The sequence below is a fragment of the Lynx canadensis genome, chromosome C1 (genome assembly GCF_007474595.2).
Source record: "Lynx canadensis isolate LIC74 chromosome C1, mLynCan4.pri.v2, whole genome shotgun sequence".
Classification (NCBI taxonomy): domain Eukaryota; kingdom Metazoa; phylum Chordata; class Mammalia; order Carnivora; family Felidae; genus Lynx; species Lynx canadensis.
The window spans coordinates 101436132-101462803 of NC_044310.1; the positions used below are offsets into that span (position 1 = coordinate 101436132).

The 26672-nt window shown below is 42.9% G+C and overlaps 1 protein-coding gene across 1 annotated transcript in view; it reads right to left on the bottom strand.

The window, feature by feature from the left end:
- Positions 1–26672, bottom strand: part of TBX15 (T-box transcription factor 15) — a 104253-nt gene that overhangs the window by 20261 nt on the left and 57320 nt on the right. The window contains exons 2-6 of the mRNA XM_030327536.1: positions 25831–26044; positions 20413–20514; positions 18477–18648; positions 17290–17457; positions 7340–7404 (exon numbers count right to left, since the gene is read on the bottom strand). Coding sequence (XP_030183396.1) covers positions 7340–7404; positions 17290–17457; positions 18477–18648; positions 20413–20514; positions 25831–26044 — 721 coding nt within the window. The remainder of the gene's footprint in view (positions 1–7339; positions 7405–17289; positions 17458–18476; positions 18649–20412; positions 20515–25830; positions 26045–26672) is intronic.

The following is a 26672-nucleotide window of genomic DNA, read 5'->3' on the forward strand; positions in this document are numbered from 1 at the left end:
GAAAATCTTTTACTCCCAAATATCCACCCCCGCCCCATCAATGGAGATTCCTTCCTTTGTGTTAAGTATTAGCCTCATTAAGCATCCTCCTCCTGCAAGCAAATATATCCATTCCCGTAATGCAGTTAATGGCTCCATTTTTAGATCACTCTCCCCTGAAATATTATGTAAAGGGACACTAGGCACCAAGAAGGACAGCCACCAGCCACGTTCCCAGCAAACAGCAGTGCTGGCTGAGAATCAGCCTAGACACACATTGCCTCATACACCTCATCCTGAAGTGCCTCTTGTTTTTTCAGCGAGGAACAACCTACAGTTACTTGTATGAACCAAGTGCCCCATGATATGAGGCCTGCCTCCAGCTCCTTTCTGATAGTTCCTAAGTGGGATTTGAGTGTCATGGTAGAAGCCTCCACAGGTGGCCTCCAGAGAAAAAGATACCCTTCTAAAAAGGTCCTGGTCCACCAGTTCCCTGGACCGCAGAAGGGCCACTCCACTGGGGACCTACAGCAGTGGAACCAACAGCAGTGGCTTCTGAGGCACCACATGAGCTGCGAGTATCTGGATGAAACCACATCACGTGGGATAGTCGCCCTTGCAGTTGTCTTAGATGCAACGGAGGCTGGGAGTAAGGTAAAACCCAAGGTCAAAGACAGGATGAAGGCTACTGAGAGAACCCAGAGTCATGCACTCCATGCTACTATTAAGACAAGTTCATAGAACCTTTCACTCTCCAGACAGATCATAATTTTAATCCTCTCCTTTTTATGTATGTGTTTGCTTTGGAGGAAGTCCCTGGGAATTGTATAAAATTTCCCAAGCTGACTTGGGCTTTCTGTAAAATCTTGGCAGCCACTCCTAGCAGAGACAAGGCCTTCACATTAGATGTGGACTGAGAGACCCAGAGACTCTTCGTTCCTTCTGTTCCTCTGCTATCCCTTTCAAGTGCAAGGTCTTTGCAGGTGTAATGCTCCCCCTAGCTGAGCACAGTGGGCTTGTCAGGCTTGTGGACAGATGTATCTCCCCAGGCTGCTTCTTGACCATGGGACACACTGCAAACACTTGGTTCTCTTCAGCTCCGTGACCTTTGTCTTCTCTTTGGAATACACTATCCACTGGAGTGCCCAACCATAAAGATGTAATGTTACCTCTCCGTTCGCTACTGAGCAACCTTTCTCAACTAAATTTCACTCTGCCTGGACTCAGTCTCTGGGACTCCTTCTTTCCTGCACTCACAGACTCTGAAACTAGCAAAAAGCATGTTCCCACTGTTCAGAGCCAGCTGTGACGGCCTGAAGGGTGTGTGTGTCTAATCTAGGATGAGGCTAAATCAGTGTCCACAGCATCAGTCCATCTCAGATGGACCTGATCTCAGATTTGAATCAACATTGCCCCCAGTCTTGAGACTAAGCCTATTTATAGATTCACTCTTCCTTCCCTTCTTAGTTCGTGTCCAAAACTAGTTCTCCACTATTGTTGCATTTGATTCACCCTTGGTTGGGCTAAGGTTTTCTCACTCCAGAGTTCCTGGTTTTTAATTTCTCTGCCACTCATCAAATCTTTTTGCTGTTTTGTAAGTAAATGAACAATTATCATTTTACTCTGTGTACCTGATGCTGTAGGAAATAGCTTAAGACTACCTGACATAGGTACAGTCTTCAAGAAACTCTTTTTCTTTTAATTTTTTTAATGTTTATTTATTTTTGAGAGAGAGAGAGAGAGAGAGAGAGAGAGAGAGAGACCACAACCAGTGGAGGGGCAGAGAGAGAGGGAGAGACACAGAATCTGAAGCAGGCTCCAGGCTCTGAGCTGTCAGCACAAAGCCTGACACGGGGCTCGAACCCACAAACTGTGAGATCATATCATGGGCCAAAGTTGGACACTTAACCTACTGAGCCATCCAGGCGCCCCATGGAACTCACATTCTAACACTGGGCAGAGCCCAGGAACACAGACCACAAGACATAAGCTAATCAAGCTGAGGGGATCTGTTTTCCCTAGGAACAGGAAGGTGTTACTATCTCCTCCTGGAAGGAGAAATCTCCCAGAGCTAACTCTGGATATCGTGCCTGGGACTAGGCCTGATTAAAAGCAAATATACATGGATCTCCTCCAACCTCCCTAAAGCCAGATTTGGGCCACATAATTTCTGAGAAATCTAGGAGGAACAATTTAGAAGTAAACACAATTGCCCTCCCATTGCAGAGACAATGCCTGGAAGCAAAATCTGTGAGTGTCTCCATCCAAAGGACCACCTGTCTACCACTCTTCTCAACATGAACACACACACACACACACACACACACACACACACTTCTGGTGGAGACTTCTAATCAGGGGCACAATCACATGGCAATGCAAAGTAGCAGCGCCATAAGTACAGCTTGAGGAGTGGTGACCTTGTCACACAGAAGCATGTGAATGGCACTTCCTAAGGAAGCAGGGAGGACTGTGACAGGCTCTGGTGATGATGACACCACAGGGATGACACCCTGCCTCACTGGGGCTTCTGGTGGGGTTCTGAAAGGCCCAATTAATGTCACCTCTTGTCCTCATTTGAACTCAGAATAAAGTCCAAGAAAGTCCTGGGAGCCTGAAGCAATGGAGACTGAAATACCAGCTTTATTACTGACAAAGGTGTCTGGATACTAAGGCGTAGGTGTGGAGGCTGAACGAGCGGGCTAGAACTGCCCTGAAGAGGGACCACTCCCCAGAATGGCAGGCTGCCTCTTCTGGACTTACCATCAATGGCAAGAGCCCAGAATGTACACTCGCTCTAGGGAAGCAGGTCCTAAAGAGTCCCCTCTCCCAGGCTCAGCAATCAGATGGGGCACTGCGGTGCCCAGTGAGGGGAAGGAAAGAGTGATAGGGCTGGGAGTCAGGAGTACTCTCCATGGATTTCTCTTTATATTAAAATATGAGGTGGGGCGCCTGGATGGCTCAGTCGGTTAAGCATCCGACCCTTGATCTCAGCCCAGGTCATGATCTCATGGTTTGTGGATTCAAGCCCCATGTCAGGCTCTGCACTGACAGCACGGAGCCTGCTTGGGATTCTCTCTCTCTCTCTCTCTCTCTCTCTCTCTCTCTCTGCTCCTACCCAGCTCAGGTTCTCTCTCTCTTTCTCTCTCTCAAAATACATAAACATTTAAAAACTATATATCAGTAATGGAAATAAGTGTCCTCACCCGAGCCTCCTCAGTTCTTCTCTGTGCTCAGGACACTGCGGTCGCCTGGCCGCACTCAGAGGGTGCTGCAGAGAGAGGCTGGCAGGGTGGGAGAGAGTCTGGAGAGGCATTTGAAGAGAGGGCAGCGGGTGGCTGTGTCTTCCCCATCTGCCCTCTACACCCCTCCCTTCCTGAGCCTTTGGATCGCGCTGGGATAGATTGAGATCGACAAACCTAAACGTGTTTTGGTTTGAGGTTTGGCAAATTCTGTAACTGCAAAGTATTCCACAAATGTTTTGTGTTCTGCAAAACCAAAAAACATTGGCCAAGCACTTTCCCCCCTTAATTTTTAAGCCCATGTGTTTTTAAAGGAAATGTAATCCGTATGTTTTGGGTACGTTTATATGCAACTCATCAAACCATGCTCCTCTGTATGAGTCATTTGATGTCTAAAAGGCATGAGGAAGATCATAGATTTATAAGAACTCTGTTAGCACAAGCAGGGCAGTAGGTGAGGCACTGGCTGGAAGGTGATGAACTGGATTCTGGTGTTGGCACAGAGCCCCCAGATCCCAGAGGATTTACAAATAATCCCCTCTATCCTCATCAGTCTTTCTCATCTGCAACTTGACATTAATAATTCTTGTCCTTATCAGATCCTGCAGGCAGGTAGTGAGATTTCAAGCCTGATTATCAGGTAATTTTGACCTTTTTAAAAGAGAAAATACAAGGGCCACTGTACTAGCCCCCAGAGGTCTATTTTAATCTAGCTTCCCAGAGCACTGGAGGATAAAAATGGCTTCTATATCTAATGATTCATCTTTGCCCTATTGTGAGACAGGGGACTTCAGGGTCATCATGTCATGGTTTCACTTGCTAGGGAAGATCAACCTGACTTCCTGTCCTCTACTAGGGAATTCCTTATTTACAGGGGGGCACAGCAAGCAAATGACAAAGCCACGGGGAAGTCTACAAAGACAGACAGAGAACACACATTATTGGCCATTAGAGGAAGAGTTCTAGTCTCTAAATCTGTCGAAGGTAACATAAGTTAAGTTTAAACTCTTAGCATGATAGAGCACAGAGTGCACAGGTGGACCTGGGAGTTAGTGCTCCAGCTTTCCTGTGTGACACTAGCTCCCTGAGCCTCAGTTTCCCACAATATACACAAAATATAGGTCATTTTAAAGATTAGAAAACATGTAAGTAAAAGATCTTGGACACAGTAAGTGTTCGATCTGAGATAATTTCTATAACTATTAACATTACTTAAAATAAAATAGCCTGCAGGTTTTAATGGGACAGAACGAAGAATCACACTACCAGAAAAATTATATATAAATAAGCCACTGAAATGGGCTAATAAGGATCCATAGTTCTGCCCTCCTGGAGTCCTTACAAAGAAGACTAGCCCACTAGGCAAGACAAATAACTGTCTGTCTGAACAGTAAGACATTCACCAGCCCTAAAGCAGACCCAGGCCAGGACCAAATGCCCTTCTAGCCCAGTGAGGGGATAGGAGAGTCTCAGGACCTGAACCAAGATGTCATCACAACTTCCTAACCAAGGCAAATGCTTCAAGACACGTAGACTTATTCCCAAGATTGAAGTGTGGCTCCAATTCCTAGAACATAGCTGCAACACTGGTCAATACAGCCTATCCCAATTTTCTGTCCTAGGTCAGGCCTCAGAAAAACAAGGACTCCAATGGGAGTAAAAGGCAAAGAAGAAATCAAAACAACCTTTAGAGCGCCAAGAAGAAAATAAACAAATAATTAAATGCCACTGGAGATACAGAAGGAAAGAAAGAGAAAGTGGTTGAATAACAAAAGTCATTAGGGTTGACCCCCAGCTGTGTCTAGGGCAGAAATTCTTAACTTTTGGTGACGGAACCTTCCAAAAATCTGGAGAAAGCTAGAGACCTCTCCTAAGAAAAATGCATACCTGTTCATCCACACACGATTTTCCTTATAGTATCTGGGAACTCACAGAACCCCCAAAATCCAGCCACGGGCTCTTAAGCTAAAGATCTTAAATACCCTAAAGACTTCTTTATCAAAGGCCAAATTCTATTCTGAGAACATCATCACTAGCAAGGTCCTCAGTAAGTCTAGAATGCAGAGCCCTGAAAAGGAAGCAACGGGAAACAGCTCACAGGCAAGTTCTGTAACCTGAACATGGGATATAAACTAACTGGCAGAGAGAGTACCCATTCCTCACTGGCTACATTTTGAGGACAAAGGTCTTTCCTGAAAGGGAAAGTATTTGGCCTGGAGTCCTTATGCCTGAGTTCTAGTGTGGCCACACCACTAACCAGTTGCTTGATCTAGAACACATTACTCAATTTTTGTCATCTTCAAACTAGAAGTTCAACTGAATTCTACCTTAATCAATAGGTGTAACCTCAAGAAATTCTGAGGTAAATAAAAATTTCTAGAAATCTAAATGGATTTTAAATATACAAAAAAAGAGTTTCATAAAGAAGTTCTTCCATAGGGGATGAAGAATATACTTATCACAATGAGCACTGAGTAATATATAGAATTGCTGAATCTCTATACTGTATACCTGAAACTAAGGTAACACTGTACATTAATTATCCTAGAATTTAAAAAAGCAAATAATGTTTTAAAAAAAGAAGTGCTTCCATTAATCATTTTGTGAAGGAAATGATCACTACAGATGACTTTTAGCATACATCTGGGTTCTAACAGAATGTGCTATAAAGTTCATGAAGTGATTCTAAATATAATAACAGTTTCTCTGAAAACTCTTGCAGGGAAAATAGCACAGATAACTCTTGACAATCTGTGTCATTTCGATGTAAAGAAATGCCCCCCGGATGAGGAAAATGTCTGAACACTAATGTAAATAGTTACTGCAAAGCCTGCACACTTTAAAAATTTTTTTAATGTTTATTATTTTTGACAGACACAGAGAGGGAGCAGGGAAGGGGCAGAGAGAGAGGGAGACACAGAATCAGAAGCAGCTCCAGGCTCCGAGCTGTCAGCACAGAGCTGAACACGGGGCTCAAACTCACAAACCGTAAGATCCTGACCTGAGCCGAAGTTGGACGCTTAACCGACTGAGCCACCCAGGCACCCCTTAACCTGCACACTTTATAAAACATGCGTGTCACATTTGTGGTTTCAGTACAGTTTATATAAAGTGAATTTTTCTGACTGCATAACTTTAGATAGATCTGTGTTTCCATTTCAGTTCTCACCTAGCTCTCTGGGATAACAGATTTTAATTTTACAGAGGAAGGGTGAGAAAGAAAGGATTTAGACAGAAGCAGAATTAACCAGAAAAATGCTATGTCGCTAAGTCCACTTACAATAAGAGCAAACAGTCCCTCAAACGTCAGCTGTTCCTCAGAATTTCCCTATATGACAACCTAATCCTAATGATGCTGGGCCATCAGGAAAGGTTGGGTTTTAGAAACTGTCTTTATCAAGGTAGGCAACATCTAATATATTTTGGGAACACGTCTTAGGAGAAAAATGGCTAATTTCTTACCAATGTTTTAGCTCTTAAAGGTAATAATTTCCTGGGTGCCTGGGTGGCTCAGTTGGTTAAACATTTGACGCTCGATTTCAGCTCAGGTCATGATCTCATGGTTTGTGAGTTCGAGCCCCGCATTGGGCTCCACGCTGACGGTGCAGAGCTTGCTTGGGGATTCTCTTTCTCTCTCACTCTCTCTGCCCCTCCCCTACTCATGCTCTCTTTCTCTGTCTCTCTCCCAAAATAAACTTAAAAAAAAATTTTAAAGGTAACAATTTTCTGATAATTTTTATTTGCCCACAATTCCTTGTTTCCTGATAATGCAAAATAAATGAGATGTCAGTGTAAGTGCTATAGCCACCCATGCACTTATCAGAAAAAGTGGCAAAATCTTCTGAGGATAATAAAGCACCATAAAATTTGTTTTAAGTGACTGGATTACCAAGTATTGATGTACAGGGTGTTAACAGAAAGTTGGAAAATTCAACTTTTGGGGGACAGCTCTTTGATCCTCGGATCAGCTGTCCATTTCTCTTTGCCTGAGTCAGCAGAGCGGCTAGCATGCAAGCAGTCTCCGACAAGTAGGAGCCAAAAGCCACGCATGGGGAGCCGGGGGAAAAATGTCACATAGAAGAGAAATGTCGGTGAGTCTCTTTCTCAATTATTCTTACCTGTTTCTTCCAGAATCTCTGAATCCTTTAGCAAAAGGGTTTCGATCGATTTTTAATCTGGTGATCTGGAAACAAGCAAAAAACATAAGTTGTGTTTGTATTAACGGATTTCTTTTTCGGTTGCTCCTAGAAAAATAACAAAAATTACTCTGTTAGTAATGGCTCTTGTTTTTATTTAGTTTCCATTAAGTTTGAGATTTAAATTGAAATGGAGATAGGACTCGGGCCTGGCACACAGATGTCTGACCCAGCTGACACACTGCTCCCTAAAAAACCCAGGTTTTCCCGGTATGTGACTGTAAACTCCTCTGCTCACCTTTCCTGCCCTCCCCCCCAAAAGAGGCTAACTCATTTGCCTAGACAAACAAAGGCATGGAAATGGAAAACTGGGCGATGGTCAAGTCCATGGAACATGACACACAGGGAGCACCTGAAAAGTGTTTGCTGAGCGAGTAAATAATGAATGAATGGATTCAATCCAATCCAGTGAAATGAGGGCACCAGACAACTGCCTCAGCCTGAAAGACCCAAATAATTGCACATCCCATCTCACTTAAGTTGCCCCTTCCCTGTCCCTAGAGATCATTCATTTAATGACCTAAAGTGGTCTTGTAAAAGACACAAAAAGCAGCTAGACCTTCATCAAGTTTGCACCCAAGGCAAAATCTGCAAACGGGGACTCAAGGGAGCTGGCTAACAGTGCATTTCTTCCAGTCTCCAAGGCTCACAAGCAAATCAGAAGACACAAACCACTGTGTGGCCCAGGTTGGGCAGGTCCTCTGGAGCATCTGGCTCAAACTCCACTTCAGTGCAGAAGTCCCTGCCTACTGCATCTGACCTCAGTCCCCTCGAACTCGGCGAGGTTTGGACACATCACCCTCATGCCTCCAGACTAGACCAAGCCTGACCAACAAATTCCACATGTGCTCTTTCGTTTCCGCTCTCAGCCTTGGTCATGGGAGGCCCTTTCAAGATCTTTGTGTCTAAACCAGATGTGAATGACTCACTACCTTCAAGCAACAGAGACTTAGGGGTGGGGGCGAGGGAGCTCAGGAAAGGATGAAAGGCACTCTCAACGGAAGGTAATTCTACACAGAGGGAATCTCATTATTTAAGACCACCTTCCCATTTCTGCTCATTGCAGACCTTATCAACTAGGATGGCTACAGTTATTTCTTATGGAGCAAGTCTTTCCAAGTCCCTCTTTGGCTCACTTTGTCAGAGTGGAATTTCCCAAAGCCGCAGTCTTTAAAGGTCTTTAAAACGCAACGTGAGATTCCAACCAACAGACTCTGACTTGAAAGTATCAAAGTTAATTTTTTTCCCCTAAAACAGTCCTTGCCTCTAGAATGGCACACTAATAATGTAGCACTAATAATGTAGCAAAAGCAATTTTACATCTATTTTATAGACCAGAGCAGGAGCCTGAAGCCTTTGGCTTTCTAAAGTCTAGTGTCTGCCCTGTGAATATTGTATTGCGTTTAAAGACTGTCACTGCTTTTCTGTTTTTGACTTAAAATCCGTTCTTTCTTCCTCCATAATCCGCAGCAATAAACCACACACCATATTTTCTTTTCAAGTTGGGGTTATAATATTTTATTTTCTCTTTCAAGTTGGCTTATCCTGTCCGGCTCATTTATGATAGGGGTTCCTGATATATGATTGTGCTGCCATGTTTGGGGGGCCTCCACAGGCCCCTGTAAATAAAATGACATTCTATTTCATGGGCCTGGGAGAAAAGGTTGAAAACCTGTTTGCCACAGCTCATTCTATCTCAGGCCAAGAGGTCTGCATGGCAATTTAATAGAAAAATGCCACCAAATGTTAGGAAAAACAGCACCTCTATACTTGTTTCAAAGCTTTTAATGTGAGATTTACAGAGCTTTATGTAGTGTATACTCATTATTTGTTGATTATCAAGTGCCTTTGTGTGCAAAGCAAGGTGACAGGATGCATAGGTGATAGTGATATATAGTCCGTATTTGGCTATGTATTGTCTGGCCTTCCCCCCCCCCCCAGACAGAAGCTTCTAATCTAGAAGTAAAAAGCAGATATACACACCAACACAAAACAGAAATTGATAAAGTTCACAACAAAGGCAAAGTGCCATAAGAACATAAGAGGAAGTAGCAATGGGTCCAAGTTGAAGGTCTCTGAGGCTATGTCTCAGATATATCACATGAGCCAGGCTGTGAAGGATGTGTAGGATTTTCATGAGACATGCAAAAAGGGGAGAAAGGAACAAGGGAAGTATTTACTAAGAAATGTCCTACATAAGCCAGTACACCGAGGTATAGAAGCATGAATGAATGAAGCATACTGGAAAAACACTGAGAAGTCCAATTTGGCCAGGGCATGGGGTAGGAGAAGAGGGGCAGCGAGAGACAGCTAGAGGCTGCCCTCAGGCCCTATCACAGAAAGCCCTCATTGCCCTGCTTAGGCATTTACACACCCTACAGGCAGAAGAGAGCCATTTAACAATATAAGCCAAACTATGACCCCAGTTAATGCTGGTGCTGACAACTTTGGCTGTGCCTACCAATACCAAGTGTAACAAGGACAATAATTTGGGGGAACAAACCAATGTATTCTCAACCTCAATAAATCCATAGGCCCACAGTTCCCATATGGAGAGCCAGCCTGGTAGCCTCAGATCTTGTGAATATCTCATATAGCATAGGAAGGGATGCGAATGACAGCTGGGCCATAAAGCCTGCTGTCCTGCGGAAGACAAGGATGGGACACAAGACGAATTCGTATCAAGTGGAAAGAGAAGTAAAAGGTCTTCCCCTCGCACCCCAGTGGAGTAGGGAAAAAGAGGAAGCCTGGCAGGGCCACCTCCATACATACATAGGGCTGGCTGCATCGAAGTGAAAATGCCGCCTGGTCTGATGAATCAGGAAGAGAGGCCCAAGCTAGCATCTGCAGGCCTCCTATTGCCCTCCCATGGGGGGTCAGGGACTCAGAGGTCCTCACCTGCCATGCCAGGGAAGGCAGGGTGGCCCTAACCCCAAGGTGCTACAGCCTAGGCAGGAGCCAAACAGAGGACCTAGACGAGCCCTGCGGGGAGGCGGGGCCAGCCAGGGAGGCCCAGGAGGTCCAACTGACGCAAAAACACAAAAGCACAAGCTGAGTAGTCTTCTATCAGTAAAGCATGTCCACACAAAGGACCCAAGGTCGAGAGCAGATAATGACAGCCACCAGCAGAGGCCAGTGAGGACCACAGCACAGGGACCCACAAGTAACCACTTGAGGACTCACGACCCCTGCCGCCTCTGCGCACACGCCACACATGTGGCCATCTGGGATAGTGCAGAAGGCTCACTGGAATAATTTTCAACTCTACTCCATAGTTCTGTTTATCAATTAGACCCAAATATGGCTGTCAGTCTCCACCTCCCCACCTTCCACCAATACATCGCCATCTTTTCACTAAACTACTCTACATAACCTTTAAACTGATCTCTCTTCTCTACACAGCCACCAAAGTGGTCTTTGTGAACATGTACATAGATCGTGTCATTCTCTTCAGTGGTTACCACCCCACTCAGAACCGAATCCAAACCGCTTGGCTGGACTTGCGGGCCCGGCGTGGCCCCTGCCTAGCTCTCCATCCCCACCCACACTCCTCTACGCCTGGGCCACAGGCTCCCGCCAAGCTCAAGCTGCTCTGAGTGCTGGAAAGTGCCAAGGCCCTTCCCTGCTCAGACCCCTCACACTCAATCAATCCCCAGACGAAAATGTTCTTTACTCTTTACCCAGCTGCTGCCTAGTCATGAGTCTCAGTCCAAATGTTATCTCCTGAGAGAGATGTTCCTTGATCATCCCTCCAAACAGGGTGCTTTCAAGGTAGGAACTGCATCCATTTCATATACCATTTTATCAAGAACCCAACATGACACGCTATTTGTGTTCAACGAATGAATGAGTGCGTGAGAGCATGAATGAATAATGTGGAAAACAGGAATCACCAGCGCCAGAGCAGTAACTGGCCCTAGAGAACACAGACCAAACAACTCCCTCGATCCTATCTGCTTTCACTGCAGCACTGCAGACGAGAGTCTTCAATGTCCCACCAGGCAGAACGAGAGGTCGATTAGTAACTCTCCGTATATCCAAAGCTATTCTACAGCGGTCATGTTCAAACTTGGTCCAATGATAACGAGGAGGCATGGAAAGTCCAGAGGTTGGGGAAGCGTTTTTCCTCACTGATTTGATTTCCACAACCTTCTACTGATTGGTAGAGTCTGTGTCACTGGGGGCTGTAGCACACGAAGAGGTGGCTGCTGGCCTGCCACCATTGGTTTGAATAATTTTCACTGACCTTTCACCAAGGCAATTACTAAATGAGGGACACCTCACGGTACACAGCGTAGACATAAATAGCACAACCCACAAAGACAAGGAAACTTTGATATCCTGAGTATGATTTTATAATACCAAGGCTGAAAAGGCCTTCCCTTATGAACACTCTCTTAGTTATTCTTATTATTTTTTTTTTTTTACTATATTGCTTGAAGGGTGTTCATCAGGGAAGAAAAAAAAAACTTAGCCCATATAAAAATAAAAAATAAAAAATCCTCTGCACTGACTCGATTGGAACGTGAGAACACAACTGGCTCGATAGTTCAGTACATAATGAGCGGCTCAGAACTCCTATTGGATTTGCTTACACAGACCTGGCTGTGGTTTCAGACTTCCGATCTGGTTCGTGTAGCCAATTCTCATCAAGAAATAAGACTGTGTTACCTGAGGAGAACAGGGCTGTGTCTTTTTGAAATCTAGTTTCCTGTTTGGGGGGAAAAAAAATCAAGGTTCAGCAGTCTTTTCCCCTTAGAGAAGACAAAGACTCTGCAATGGAAATTTCCTGCTAATTCCATGAGGACATGCTGGCGTCAGCTTCTTCCAAGAAAAAGCATAAAGCGTAGAGTCGCCTTTATTCCCACCTCTACCACTTTATTCTCCACGATGAGATTCTGGGCATGGCGTACCCTCCTCTCTGCCTTAGGCCTGCCAAGTTGGCACTCCAAGAGCAAATAATAGTAATAATAACTTCAGTATGCTAGCAGCCCTGGGAGTCTACGGGTCAGTCAGCAAGGGTGGGAGGAAGGAATGGGAGGAGGGAAAGAAAAGCATAAAATATTTTATGAAAATAGAAACTCTTTCTTCACATTTCACTACTACTTATATCCAAAGAAGCGAACCACAGATCTGTAAGGAAACTGGTAGTGAAGGTGTGTTGGCTAATTATTCATGCAGTCCTTTTCCAGGCACATATTCAGTGCTGTGCACTATGAGATAGACACGAATACCTTAGCATTTTGGAGATGGAAGTGTCCTTCTTCTTAATTAGTGGTTTCTGGGCTTCAGGCCAATTTTAATACCCCCCCAAACATTTGAGGGATCAACATTGATATTCCAGTTCTTTATTCTACCAAACGAAAAGAGTTACATCTATCTACTACCTCCTGCCATCATTATTTAATAAAATAAATGACATTTTAGTATCAAAAAAAGTGAAAAGGACAAATTAATATATGGTCTATTTAAATGAATGCATACAGGTATAAAACGGCCCTATACTGTCTTTATTGTTACATCTTGCAATGGACTATAAAAAATTTCTCCATAGACTGGTGGCTGAGAAGCACTGATTCAGAGCAAACCATCAACTCCCAAACGAGAATTCTGAGGTGGAGTGATTTGTCACAGGCAGTACAATCCTTCAGCTACAGAGCTGGGTCTAGAACCTGAGTCTTTTCACCCCTGACCTGGTGATGGGGTCATGAGAGAGGGACAGCACACTAACAGTTCGATGAAGGAGAGCTCATCTGCAGCTGAAAAATGTAAGGGATGTTGTAGGAGGGAATGTTAGGAGGGTTTGTATCTGTACCGAACTTGAAGAGTGGGAGGAATCTAGACAGATAAAGAGGAACGGAGAGGTCATTCCTGGAAAGACAACAGCACGAGCAAAAGCAGGGCGGCTACAAAGCGCAAACCACGGTAAAACTCAAACCAGACCGCTGAACTCTTATGGATGCATGACGAAGACGAGCGGAAAGTGAGCCTAGAAATGTAGCTGGTGACTAGCTGCAGAGGACCTTAATAGGAAGACTTGGGATCTCGGGCTTTACTCCCTTAGGCGCTGGGGAGTCATAGACAATTTGTGACAGAGAAAGGATGCAACCAGAGCTGTGCTCTAGGAAGATCCATCCCTCAGCGAATATACGTGATGGCTCATGAGACATTAAGCGTGTAGTCCAGGTGACTCAGTTGGAAGCTGTCACCACAGACTAAGCTGGAGGGAGGGCAGGTCCAGAACGAGGGCACAAGCAATGACAGTAGAAAGTAGAAGATATTCCACTAGTAGAAGCAACACAGTGTAATGGCAGATCGGACGTGTGGAGAGTCAGGTGTTCAGCTGGTCTGGCTGACGAGATAGAAGCCAAGAGGAGACAGACCTTAACAAAGGAGAGGGCTAGGAGGAGTGACAATGAACAGTATCGCTTGGAATATTTTGCTGACCAGCAACAAAACACCAAGTTCCTGCCTTTCAAGTGTGGACTTGCTACAACTCTGTTGGTCTAGACCGTTTGGAGGTTACTAAATAGTTGACAGACATGAACATTCTAATAATTTTTAATACTTGTGTGTGTTGACTGCCTCTGCTTGAAAACAAGAAATTGTTTCCAACCCTCATTAAAAATCATGCAGAAAAAAAGAGGAAGAAATTACGATTTCAGAGCTAACAGAGAACTTAGAAAACACAGGCCAATTGCTCGTTTTCCTGAAGAAGAAATCGAAGCCCAGAAAGAGAATACCTTGCTCAGAGTGACACAAGTAGCTAGTGGGACACTTAGGACAAAAACCCAAGTCTCTAAATGCCTAGCCCACTGCTGTCCTTCCCTATCCAGGAAAGGACACTGCCTGAATCTGACTGACTGAATAACATTTCACTTCAATTCCATTCCTTCCATTGTCCTTCCTTCATTGAGTTCCTGAGAACAGTGAGGACCCCCCACCCACCCCCTGCCCACTGACTTTTCCTCTTTCCTCTCTCACCGGCCTCCTAACCATTCCCTTAAAAAGAAATACATGAGGTAAATACTTTTGCCATAAAATATTAATCGTTCCCATTCAAGAAAGTTGAGGGAGATAAAAACAGTAGTAGGTGATATAGCTCACAAAAGAGAATAGTTTATACTACCCGGCATCTTCATGACAAGTCTGAAAATTATGGCTAGGTAACAGGATGCAGACCCCAAGATGCCTGGGGGAGAGACCTGAGGTTAGTTTGCTTTATTAGGAGACATTGTGTTATATGAAATCATATCTACACAGCCAAAGGGAATGTTAAATAATCGTGCCTGTTGATGTGAGACTTGTTAAACAGGCAAAAGCTGTTATCTTGATTTCAAACTGCACAGAATTGAGTATGTGTGACTCATCTATTTTGAATGTCAGCACATCATGAATTCACCAACGTGACTTGAGAACAGAAAGATCAAAGTAGTTGCCTATTGGTTATAATCCCTTCAAGAGCCAATGCACGTCCTCCAACTCCCAACGATCCACTTTCTCCTTAACGAGCAATCTATTCTGTAAAATTGCCTCTACTCGCCACTCCCCTTCATGCCTGTGCAGACCCAGCTGTTTACCAATTCAGGCTGACTGCTATGAATCAGATGCCAGGTTTGCGTCAGCGACTTGACGCGTGTTCCCTCATCGAGTCCTCGTCACTAACTCGATGAGGCCAGGACATTTTCAGACCAGGAAACACGAGTGAAAGGGGTTAAGAACCTTGTTCAAGGTCATACAGTTTGTCCGTGGAAAGGTCAGAAATCAAGCCAGGTATGTCTGCCACTGAATGCCATGAAGTTAATCATGGCGTCCTGCCCCCAGCAAACCACCACTGCCCCCCTCCCCGGTCCAGAAAAAGACAAAATATTTATACAAGTAGAATGTACTCAGACACGGGAACGCTGTCTATGAAAGAAGGTAGAAAAGTGCAAGGGATTTCAGGTTTCCCTGTTAGCTCTTCTTTTATTGTCACAGTGAGTTGTGGCTTTCTAATTTCAGGTTGGGTCACAGTACTGACCCTATTAGCCTCTACAACCGATCTCGGCGAGGCAGTAGAATGTTCATTCGCCAGTGTCCTAGTTTGCTGCACACACTAAATTCTGAAGTTGTAATATTTGTTGCCACAATCTCTGCCTTCATGAGAAACTAATGATTAAGATGGTGGGTGAGTGTTTTGGAAAAAAGTCCAATCAGTGACTCAAAGAACTTAGACTCGTGCTCCCCCTCTCCTGAACCACAGTTAATCCCAAGGTCCCAGTTGCTGCAACAGGCATATCTATATTGATGCTCTATCTTGTTTCAGAGTTTGCAAAAAATTTTCTGATTATGAAAGTTTCCTGTAAGGACCCTCGATGGCCTCTGCTCTTTTACTATCTAAGGCGTTTGAGAGGGTTCAATAGTTTTTAAGTAGCACCCAAAGCAAACTAAAACTCTTCCTCTACTTTAGATCAAATGTGGCATCCACCAGGAAAATCTGAAGTTGGGAATGCTTTACAGCTGCTGAGAAAGCCCAGCAAGCATACAGTACTTGTCTACCAGACTAAGGGGTTGTTGTATATCAAATGCCTCTGGAGGCAAAGAACATCTAAAAAGTCTTATCCAAATGCGCTATGAAAGATTAAAATATTCTTTCTTTATGAACCAAAGATTATATCACTGTCACTTCCCTGGCACACAGTAAGCACTCAATAATATTTAGTAAATGATTATTTTTCCTCTATTTCTTTCTTAGAGCACTAAGCATAGTATCCAAGTACGAAAGGTATTGAGTGTTGTGGTAGAAAGTTCATTTTGCTCCAAGCAGGCCCAAAATAAAAATATGCAGGCATATTAAAATAAACAAGCGAAAACTCTTATTTTCAGAAAGGGAGTCACTGCAGGATCCTATTGATGAGACAAATTGTCAAAAGATGAAATACACTCTAATTTACAAAAACAAAATTCACATGCAACTGTCGGGAATTGCATAAAGTGAGATCACTTGTAGATCCATCTAGCCACCCTCCTCAAAACAAGAACATTGTCTAGAATGCCGACAACAATTGCAGACTCACCGTCTCTCCCCCTCTCCCTATGCCCCGTCCCCACATACTTCCCCCATTAGTCTGGCCAATTTTTATGCACGTCTCAACATCAAAGAAAGCATCGACTCCTCCGGGAAAACATCCCTCATTCCCCAAACCCAAAAGCACCCTCTCCGCGTCTCTGTAATTCAATTAGTCCACTGTTTTATCCTTGTGTATTTACGTGTCTTTCACTCAACTCAAACTCTTCTTTCCTCGTGGAGAAATAAGTCTTCACCTGCTCGATCTCCCTACTAAACGTGCAATATTGTAAGTTCTAGAATATTTATGGAATGAAGGAACATATTGCTGACATCAAAACACAGATGTTAGGGTGTGGCTGGTGATCACACAGAGGTAAATTTAGTCTGATAGTGTAAATGAAAGCAGTTGGGTCTTCAGTGGAGCTGGAGAGGCTTGATGACTTTGATGTAGCTGATGCAGGGATACACAGAAAGTTGCAGAGAAGAGGGAAGGAATGAATCAAACCTTGGTACTTGCAAATGATGAAGAACATTTGCCAGAATGCAGGGGAGATCATGAACACAGGTCCAAGTACAGGTTGAAAATGACTGAGGAGATTCGGTCCTCCTGGTCAAAGATTTTGTCTTTGATCTAAATCTAGACTATACCAGCTGCTACCAGGCATCACGGCTTGTCATCACCAACATGGTGTTTGCAGAGCAAGCCTGGCATCGCTCATTCCAGCTCTTCAGTATCACGTAGAAGGACTATTTCTTACCAAGAGCATGAATAAGCTCCTTTAAAAGCTGATGCAGCAAGAGACTCTCAAAGGCAGCCTCTTACCTGCTGGTTCTGGTAGGCTGTGACTGTGGTGAACACGGTCTCAGGAAAGTTGAATGTTTTCACTCCATCCCCAACAGGGACAGGTTTGGTGGGCGACAGGTCACTGCTGAAATCCTTGCGGATCACGTGAACTCGAGGCTGGTATTTGTGCATAGAGTGCAGAATGATCTGAAATGAGAAGGGGCAGCATTATGCTAGACTCAAAGAGCGTTTTGAACTCACAGGCAAATACAATCGCAGGACAGAAGCATCACAGGAAGAACAGAGACTGGGACCGGGATGTACAGGAAACCGGAAGTCAGTGTTCTTGCCCGCGGCAGGAAGGACTAAGTGATTGGATAGCACTACACGGAACCATACAGCAGAGTACCCCAGTCACAGGTGGTGATGTAGTATGCTTGCTTTAACCGGACATACTGAACAACTGTCCCAATCCCAGAAGACAACACTCTGCTAAAAGATCTCAGACCCTCTGCTATGTGACAGCTGCTCCTTCCTGCTTCAAATGTTCATCATGGGCTCGTGCTGTCTTTAAATTCTATCAGCTATTATTTGTACCTTGTTACTAAATTTATGGACATTCCTTATGTCCTGTGAGAGTGAATGGTATTCCTCAGAATATCGTCATTTCCGTAAAGATGGGAGCCACGGTTTTCCTTCTTTGATCTTCCTGCAGCACTCAGTATGGATCTTGGCATCCAGTGAAAGTTATAAAGATAAATTAATAACATCAAGGGCTCTAATTATACCTGGAAAGTCTTAAGACTTATTCTTCTCTTAAAAATGCATAAATTACTTGGCAAATCCACCCAAACTGTCACCTTAACTGTTTCTCTGAGTTTATTGCCCTGTGAGTTATTCCACTGAATGGTGTGATTTCTTTCACCATTTTAAAACATGTCCTGTGCTTCTGTCTTTAACCTCTCCCTTGATTAGACTGTGGGTCCCTGGAGCATGAGAACGGGGTCTGGTAAACACAACCTGATGCACAGCAGACATTTGCTAAATGTTAGATTTGTAATAAATGAAATTTCGCAGGAGGAAAAAAGAACTTTTAGGATTACTCACTTAAAATGACTCAAAGTGGCATAGAGATTCTTATTTTACACATTTGGAAAAGCCTGGGGCTAGTCAGCTTTAGAGCCAAAAGGGAGGAAGAGGGAGATGGATGGGATTCTTTGACTCACATGTCCTTGATCATCCAATTCATTGTTGGTCAGCTTGAGTTTGTCGAAACTGACCACCTGTCTCATCCAAGTGTCTCCAGAAGCTAGAGAATCAGGGTGTATATAAACTCTTGGGGGCACAGGGGAGTCCGCATTGCCAGCCACCATCCACTTGGAGCTGTGGTACACATATCTGAGGCAGAGAGGGAGAGAGGAGAAATCAGAGACAGATACAGAGGGAAGAGAAGCCCAGGACGCCAGTAGAGACAGGAGAGGGGAGAGACAGAGAGATGACAAGATGGAAACAGTAGGGATTAAAGAGAGAATACAAGGAGAAAAAGAGAAGGGCAGATAAGCAGGACAATCAGACAGAGATGAAAATGGAGAATGAGGTGGGGTGGGGGAGGGCAGCAAAGTGTTGTGGTTAATGATCAAAGCTGCAGCCCTCACAAGGAAAACATTCTCACAGTCCTTTTTCTTTCTTCTCCTTCTCCTTGCCTTGCACCCCTGTGTGCACACAGGCATCCTGAACCCACGTGTCTAGCTATGGAAAAGGTATTTTACTGCAACCTTTCACCTTTCAAATGCAAACCATATAATCCGTTGGCCACTTGTTCAGGATTTGGTTCCTTATTAAAAACATCTTCCATATTGTCCTATAAAACACAGCCATGTGCAGAGACCTTCCAAGCCTCTCACTTGTTAACCATTTCTTTGCTGGTTAAATTTTGAGGCATTTCTATGAAAATAGAGGGTCTCTGTCTTAGTGCAACCATTCCCAGAAACACCACCAAGTCTTCCCAGTTAGTGTTTTAGGGTTTCTTTGATGAACCCAGTTTGGAATGTCATCATCCTCCATGTTATTTTCCCACAAAGCCACTGAAAGTAAGAGATGTTGTTGGTAGCAAAGGAGGTCAGTTTTCCAGAATTTGCCAATTGCCCTATATACAGTTCTGAAGAGAGTTCTCCGTGGATGTGACACTTCCCTGCTTTTCACTTATAAAGGACCATGCGGGACCTGGACCCTAGCAAACAGAGACACTCAGTCCAAATCACAACTCCCATGATCCTCTGAAACAGATCAGAAGCATCTCCTGTCCTGAGTCCTGTATCTAGATCACTTCTCTCTTAGCCAGCTCTCTCCCTCTACCACACTAGTTCTGGTCTTCCCCCTTCATTCATCTCTTGCCTCCTAATTCTTGGGGTTAAAGCCAAGTACTCAAATATTTTGAAAATGAGTCATGATTCACTGATTTGATTGAAATCTCAAGAGATTGATTATGCCACAAACTTGTTTTAAATAAGAACTACATAATAAACAAACAAACAAACAAATAAATAAATACGTGTAAGCCATCCAAGAGACATAGACATTGTATTGGCCTTTAATGACTCTGAAAGAAAGCTATTTAACAAACTCACTCACAACACAGTTTGATAAACAATAATTCACCTAACTAAAAGTTATTCTTGAAATCTTACCCAGTCCTCCTCTTGTTGCCCTCCCTCATCCACAGGGCAAGCCATCAGCTGTATGATTGAATATACTACACTGGTCCACTTCTCCTCCACCTCTCCAAAATAAATCATCTCAACTCATTTAGCATTCCATAAACCGAATCATTCAATATGTTAATCACTTTCAATGTTTAACTGACTTCATTTTAGACTTAACATCCATTTGATTTCTGCAACCCTTGCAGACACTATACAAGCTCACTCTTTCCAGAGACAAGGGAGGATTCCACTCTAACCCGTTACTAAGTCCTGATTTCTAAGCACTAGTGACTACTTCCCGCCTGGTGCTCTGCTATGGGTTATCGGCATATCTGCCATCTTCGTTCCCTGTTTAGTGCATAGTACAGTGCACTGTTAAAATGCTTCATGTAATGAGTTTAAAGAACTGTCTTGGAATGCTGGTGATGTCCACAGTTCCACACCCCAGAGTCATCATTACCTGTATCTTTTATTGTCCACAGGCACAATGTCCATTGCTATGTAGTATTGCTGGTGTGGGTCCAGGCCAGTGATTTTTACTCTCATGGCAGGAAACATCCTCCTATGAAGGGGAATAGACAGTAAGCTCAATAATCAGAGCAGGAGAAGTAGCAGGAATAAAAGCTTAGACAGTCTCTTCTTATTTCGAACTCTAAGCACACTAAAGTCCAATTCTTCTAATCCTCAAAGTTGGCTGCTTTTTCACACTTTGGAAATCATTGCTATAAAACATGCTGAGGATTCACTGCTGAAATAGTACGTCTTCTTAACTTAAATTGAACTATTTGATGATTCATACACTCCAAATGCTCATACCTACCTTGATTTATATTATTAGTTCATCTTTAAAGTGATTAGACAGAAAGATACATAGATAGATAGATAGATAGATAGATAGATAGATAGATAGATAGATAGACAATGTGTGTGCATCCACACATGTATTTCTTATTAGACTATAACATCCTTGAAAATACACTCTTACACTTAATGTACTTGAATAACTTATGCTCTTACTAGTCAAGTAGCTTATCACAGTTGATTGTAGGTGATCATGAAATAGTTTTTGATTGACTGAGTCTATTTAAAAGTAATCTTTTGAGAAAATAAGTAAAATAGAAGAGGCTACCAATCCCCAAACAAAGGGCCAACAAAGTTGGGGTTTTTTTTAAGGCATAAAACTGTAGAAAAATTTCTGCAAGTTCTCAGGCTGTCAACATGTGTGTCAGAGGGAGGACCCTGTGGAATAGGGAGCAAATACCAAATGAATTCTAGTGGCCTCTGGGCAATACCTTGTTTCTACCACAATGGCTTGTTAAACTTGCCAAAGCAAGCAAGGTCAGGATATGGCACTTTACAACTACTCTCATAATTGAAGAGGAGGAGAGGGAGCAACCCAGAAGAGTATTGAGTTTCAAGGGGTCTAGAATAAAATTCTCCATTCTTCTTTAACCATAAGAAAGAAGGAAAACATCAAGCTCTTTTGTATGTCATTCATTTAGGAGTCAGACATAAAAAGTGCTCAGTTCAAAACTTTGCATTGCCTGAATGTGCTCTAGGATACTTGTACACAAAATGCTGCACTAAGCTTAACCATCTGGGGCCAGTTAGTTTAGCTGGGCAGAGCACGGTGCTAATGAGGTCAAGGTCACAGGCTTGATCCACATACAGCCTAATTGGCTTTGCTCCATTTCACGGCCATAGACCATACCCTGACCCCAGACAGCCATCTTGCATATGTGCCCTAGTTGTTTACATGAGGGCCTTCTGTGCTAGTCACACACTGCACTGCCCACCAGAAGCAACTCAAAAAGCAAATGTTCTCTGGTAATAGGTCAGTGACATCATAACCATATTTGAGGACAAGGGGGACCATGGACCTTCAATAGGGATGCTGGCTAATTTGTAAATAGTTGCAAAGAATAATGTATAACCATTCCTTCTTTCCTACTTTATAACTTTTCAGAAGCTTCTATTGGTATATCATCCTAGATTTTCTCCCTCTAGCTCACAAGTTTAATTAGAAAGCCTTATATTTTAGTCTTACAGTCAGCTAATGAAACTCAATGGTGAACTTCTCATAATAACTAAATCCAGGATTCACTATAGGTTAGGCACTTTGATACACATTAATTCTTTTCCAAAATTTGGGAACCTTGATCTATACATTTAAGTTTATTTTTTTAACATTTATTTATTATTGAGAGACAGAGAGAGACAGAACATGAGCATGGGAGGGGCAGAGAAGGGGGGAGACACAGAATCTGAAGCAGGCTTCAGGCTCTGAGCTGTCAACACAGAGTCCCACGTGGGGCTCGAACCCAGGGACTGCAAGATCATGACCTGAACCGAAGTCGGACACCCAACCGACTGAGCCTCCTGGGTGCCCTGATACATTTCAATCTAAACCATTAATTCCCTTCTTAGTAACAATGACTTATGGCTGCCTTGTATTTATAAATGGTTGGAGAGTACCTTGCCAGGGATGGAAAGAAAAGTCCTCTCACTTGTTATCTGAGGTAAGAAAATGTGGTTCCTCTAAGTCATCTAGAGAGGCTTACATTGCAAAAGTGCAAAAGATGAATGTTTTTCTTCATGACTTCAAGAAAAGGGGTTAGATGGTCTTAAATTCAATACCTGTTTTGTCTGGAACATTTATATGACCTTGAATGGAGAAGTTACCCATCCTTTACCAATAAATAGTCAAGTTCTAAAATGAATGAATTTGGAGAAGTTATTTAACCTTATTACCTATAAAACAAAGAAAAGGGACTATCTAGTCTCTAAGGTATCCTCTTGGTTTAAAATTCTATGACAACATGTGAATTCTCTTCCTAAAAACTTACCAAAAGTTGCTTTTTCTTTTGCCGGTATTTTAGCACAGAATATCAAGTGAAGTCATAACACCCTAGGGAAAAATTAATCTTTCATGTTCAGAAAATGGGATGTGTTTGATTTTAATTTTATGGCTACGTTTAGGCCAATTCTTGTGTCTTCCAAACCCATTAATCCCTACAAGAACCTCTGTCCATGGTGCTGATTATACAGGTTCCATTGGTACATTCAAAGATTGAGGGCTCTGTAGACTGCAGTAGCTCTGAATCAACAGGATTACAGTTTAAGGTGTCAGAAGAAGTAGATGGTGACTAAGATCTTCTGAGCATGAAAAAGAACAGAGAGTCATACAAAACAAATGTAACTAAGAAAATGGAAACTGAGATTAACATTGAAAGGGACACTACAAAGGAAGGAAAATGGAGTGAAAAGGAAGAAACTGACTTGAGGAAAGGGGAGAAAGTGAAGAAAATTCACAGAGAGAAAGCTGGAGAGAAAGCTTTATTCGTCTGTTTCCGAGTTGTTCCAGAATTACTTGAGCAGAGTTACATGTAGCAATAGCAAAGGCTGAGGCAACCCACTACAGAAGCAATGAATAACATTTCTAAACCTAAACAAAGGATATGACTAAAGAACAAACTGTGTATGTACTGGGAATATCTGGGTGCATCCAGGTATCAAGTGAATTTGTGAAGGCAGAGATGTGGGAAAGAAAACACTGCAGTACAAATCATGAAATGAGGTCACAGGAGAGCTGTGAAAAAGGTGTCGGGGTAAACTGAATTCACTGAAGTGCAAAAAACAAGGGAATGATATCAGAGACAAAAATGACTGGAAGACACATACTCAACAGTAGTAAGTGAAAACCTCAAATAAAACTGGAAAATCTGATAAACAAACAAAAAAATGTAATATTTTCCCTTCTATCCAAACCAACCCCCTTGCCAAAAACTAAGAAGAATAAAGGGGCACCTGGGTGGTTCAGTTGGTTAAGGGTCGGAGTCTTGATTTCGGCTCAGGTCATGATCTCACAATTTGTGAGTCTGAGCCCCTCATCAGTGCAGAGCCTGCTTGGGATTCTCTCTCTCTCTCTCTCTCTCTCTCTCCCCCTCCCCCACTTGCACATTTTCTCTCTGTATCTCTCTCTCTCTCTCTATCTCCCTTTCAAAATAAACAAACTTTTTTTAAAAAAGAAGAATAAAAACTTTTTCCTTGAATTGCTCTGTTTCCTTCTAAGCCATAACATCTCAAAATGTAGAACAGAAGTAGACTGAAAGCCAACTGACAAGAGATGGTATTGAAAATAATTTCCCTTCATAGGTGTTCTCCTAAAGTGCTTTTTAATGGTTTTGTTCACTACTAAAACTTAGAGAAGGAAGAAGCTTCTTTTTAAAAATTTTTTTTAATGTTTATTCATTTTTGAGAGACAGAGAGAGACAGAGCATGGCGGGGACGGGGCAGAGAGGGGGAGACACAGAATCTGAAACAGGCTCCAGGCTCTGAGCTGTCAGCACAGAGCCTGATGCGGGGCTCGAACTCACAGACCGTGAGATCATGCATGACCTGAGCTGAAGTCGGACACTCAACCGACTGAGCCACCCAGGCGCCCCAAGAAGGAAGAAGCTTCTAAAGGAGAAACAAAATGAACAAGACTTAAGGTTCAGTTTGACTTCATGTTTTTGTGGTGTCTTGTTGAATTGGAAGGTTTCTCTATATGCATTCAAATATTCTTTTACTTTAAATGTCGATGTTTGCATGACAGCTTATGATCAGCTGGGTGGCTCTTTTTGGTCCCCAGGATGTGAGACTATGTAGACTGGCTTTGAAAATATGAAAGCAGCATAATTGTTTTAACTTTAATTAACTATTCCTATATACTCAAAAACTTAGTCTAAATTTATTTTTATTTAAATCATTTTGTTTTAATCCAAGGGGCAAAAATTACAACCATTTCTTAACAGTGCAGAATTATAAATAGTTAAGAACATTGTTTTTAGAACCAGACAGATTTATGTGGAATTCTGGAGCCGCCCTTTGCTACCCGTGTGACCTTAGTCAAGTTAATTAACTTCTTTAAGCCTTTTAATCCCCATCCATGTATGGGATTATAATGTGTCTAAATAATATAATATACATTGAGTATCCAGCACAAAACAGATACCTAACTATGAAAAACTGAAAGATGCCAATGAAGGAATAAGCTTAATAAAAAGTGCTTATTTTAAGAGAAACTGTATTTTAAAAACTTCTATCATTCGGGGCACCTGGGTGGCTCAGTTGGTTGAGCGTCTGACTTCAGCTCAGGTCACAATCTCATGGTTCGTGAGTTCAAGCCCCGCACTGGGCTATCTGCTCACGGCTCGGAGCCTGGAGCATGTTCTGGATTCTGTGTCCCTCTCTCTCTGCCCCTCCTCAGCTCATGCCATGTCTCTCTCTCTCTCAAAAAATAAACATTAAAAAAATAATAAAGAATTGTATAAAAACATCTATCATTCTACACAAATAGTTTTGCAAAAGTTTCCACGGGGTCACCATTAAAGTTCTGTAATAATTTCAAGCCAACAATAAAACACATGGATCAATAAGCAGGGCTCAGACGTGTACCAAGCCCAGTTCTTACCAAAAAAATCTTACAAAAACATCTGGCTGTTTTAAATGCCTTAGAAAATGCAAGCTGTTGCTTGGGGAGCAAACTTTTTCTCTTGAAAACATTGGATGGTGACATAATACTTGCTTTGGAAATCTACCGTTTGGCCCTTACGTACCACGGATCTCTGGTGCGAGCTGAAATACATTTGTAGGCAGAAAATGTTTGTGAGCATAGGAGTGATTCAGAGGTTGGAATGGCCCTCGGAGGAAAAGAGCAAAATCACAGTAAACACAAGATCACTTTACCAAGATGTCCACATGCAGAAAAGTGAGTACAAGTTGCTTTGGCTTCACCAATGCTACCTACCACAAATAACGGGAAAGAAAAATGTAATGGCTCCTAGTTTTTTTCTCCGTTCCTGGAAGCTGGTGGTGCAAAGGAACGTGTCCTTACCTGCCTGCTTTGGTGATGATCATCTCAGTTCCAATGTCATGGAAGCGCTTCCATAGGTCAGCACATTGCAGCTCCACCTGAATCTCTTCCATGGAAGACATGGCGGCAGGCACAGGGCCTGCAGCACCAGGGCCCAGGTCAGTGTGAGTGTCAAAGGAGCAGGAAGTCCGCTCAGTGAGCACCTCAGAGTCTGAACCGGTGCTCTGCTCGGAATCTGCAAAATAAACAAGCAAGTCTTAGGTGAGAAACTTCAGAGCTACTTCCCGCCCATCACCCTAAAAGATGGGAGGTTGGATGGGGGGCATGGAGTGGGGGGGGGGAGCTGAACAAAAGGAGACTTAAAGCTGGGAAGCTCCAGAGCACAGCACTCGGCGTATTTTATTATTTTTTTTTATGGTTTGTTTTTGTGATTTACGACCATCTTTTAGGTTTCGTGTTTCCAACATGACATCTGGCATTTTAGTAAGTTTTAGCAACAGCTGAAGAAAACTAGTCCACAACAGGCGATGTAAAGAGTACCAATGACAGCATGGTGAAGGCATTGAAGCCAAACTGGGGCAACGTAATACATAAATGCCAAATTAAAAAATAATAATAATAATAATAATAATAATAATAATTAGAGACCACACAGCTCCAAATCTAGACAATTTCACTTGGAGGGGGGTGTTAAATGCCAACAGTAACGTGTTCTTTAATTTCATACCACTCGGCATCATTGCCCACCAGTCAGCTATTTTCAAACACAGCATTTTCCCCTCTTATTTATATATCTTGGTCATCAAAAGTAAAAGTTTTTTGGGGCTTTTAGAAGCACTTGGTCATATATTTGAGCAAATGGT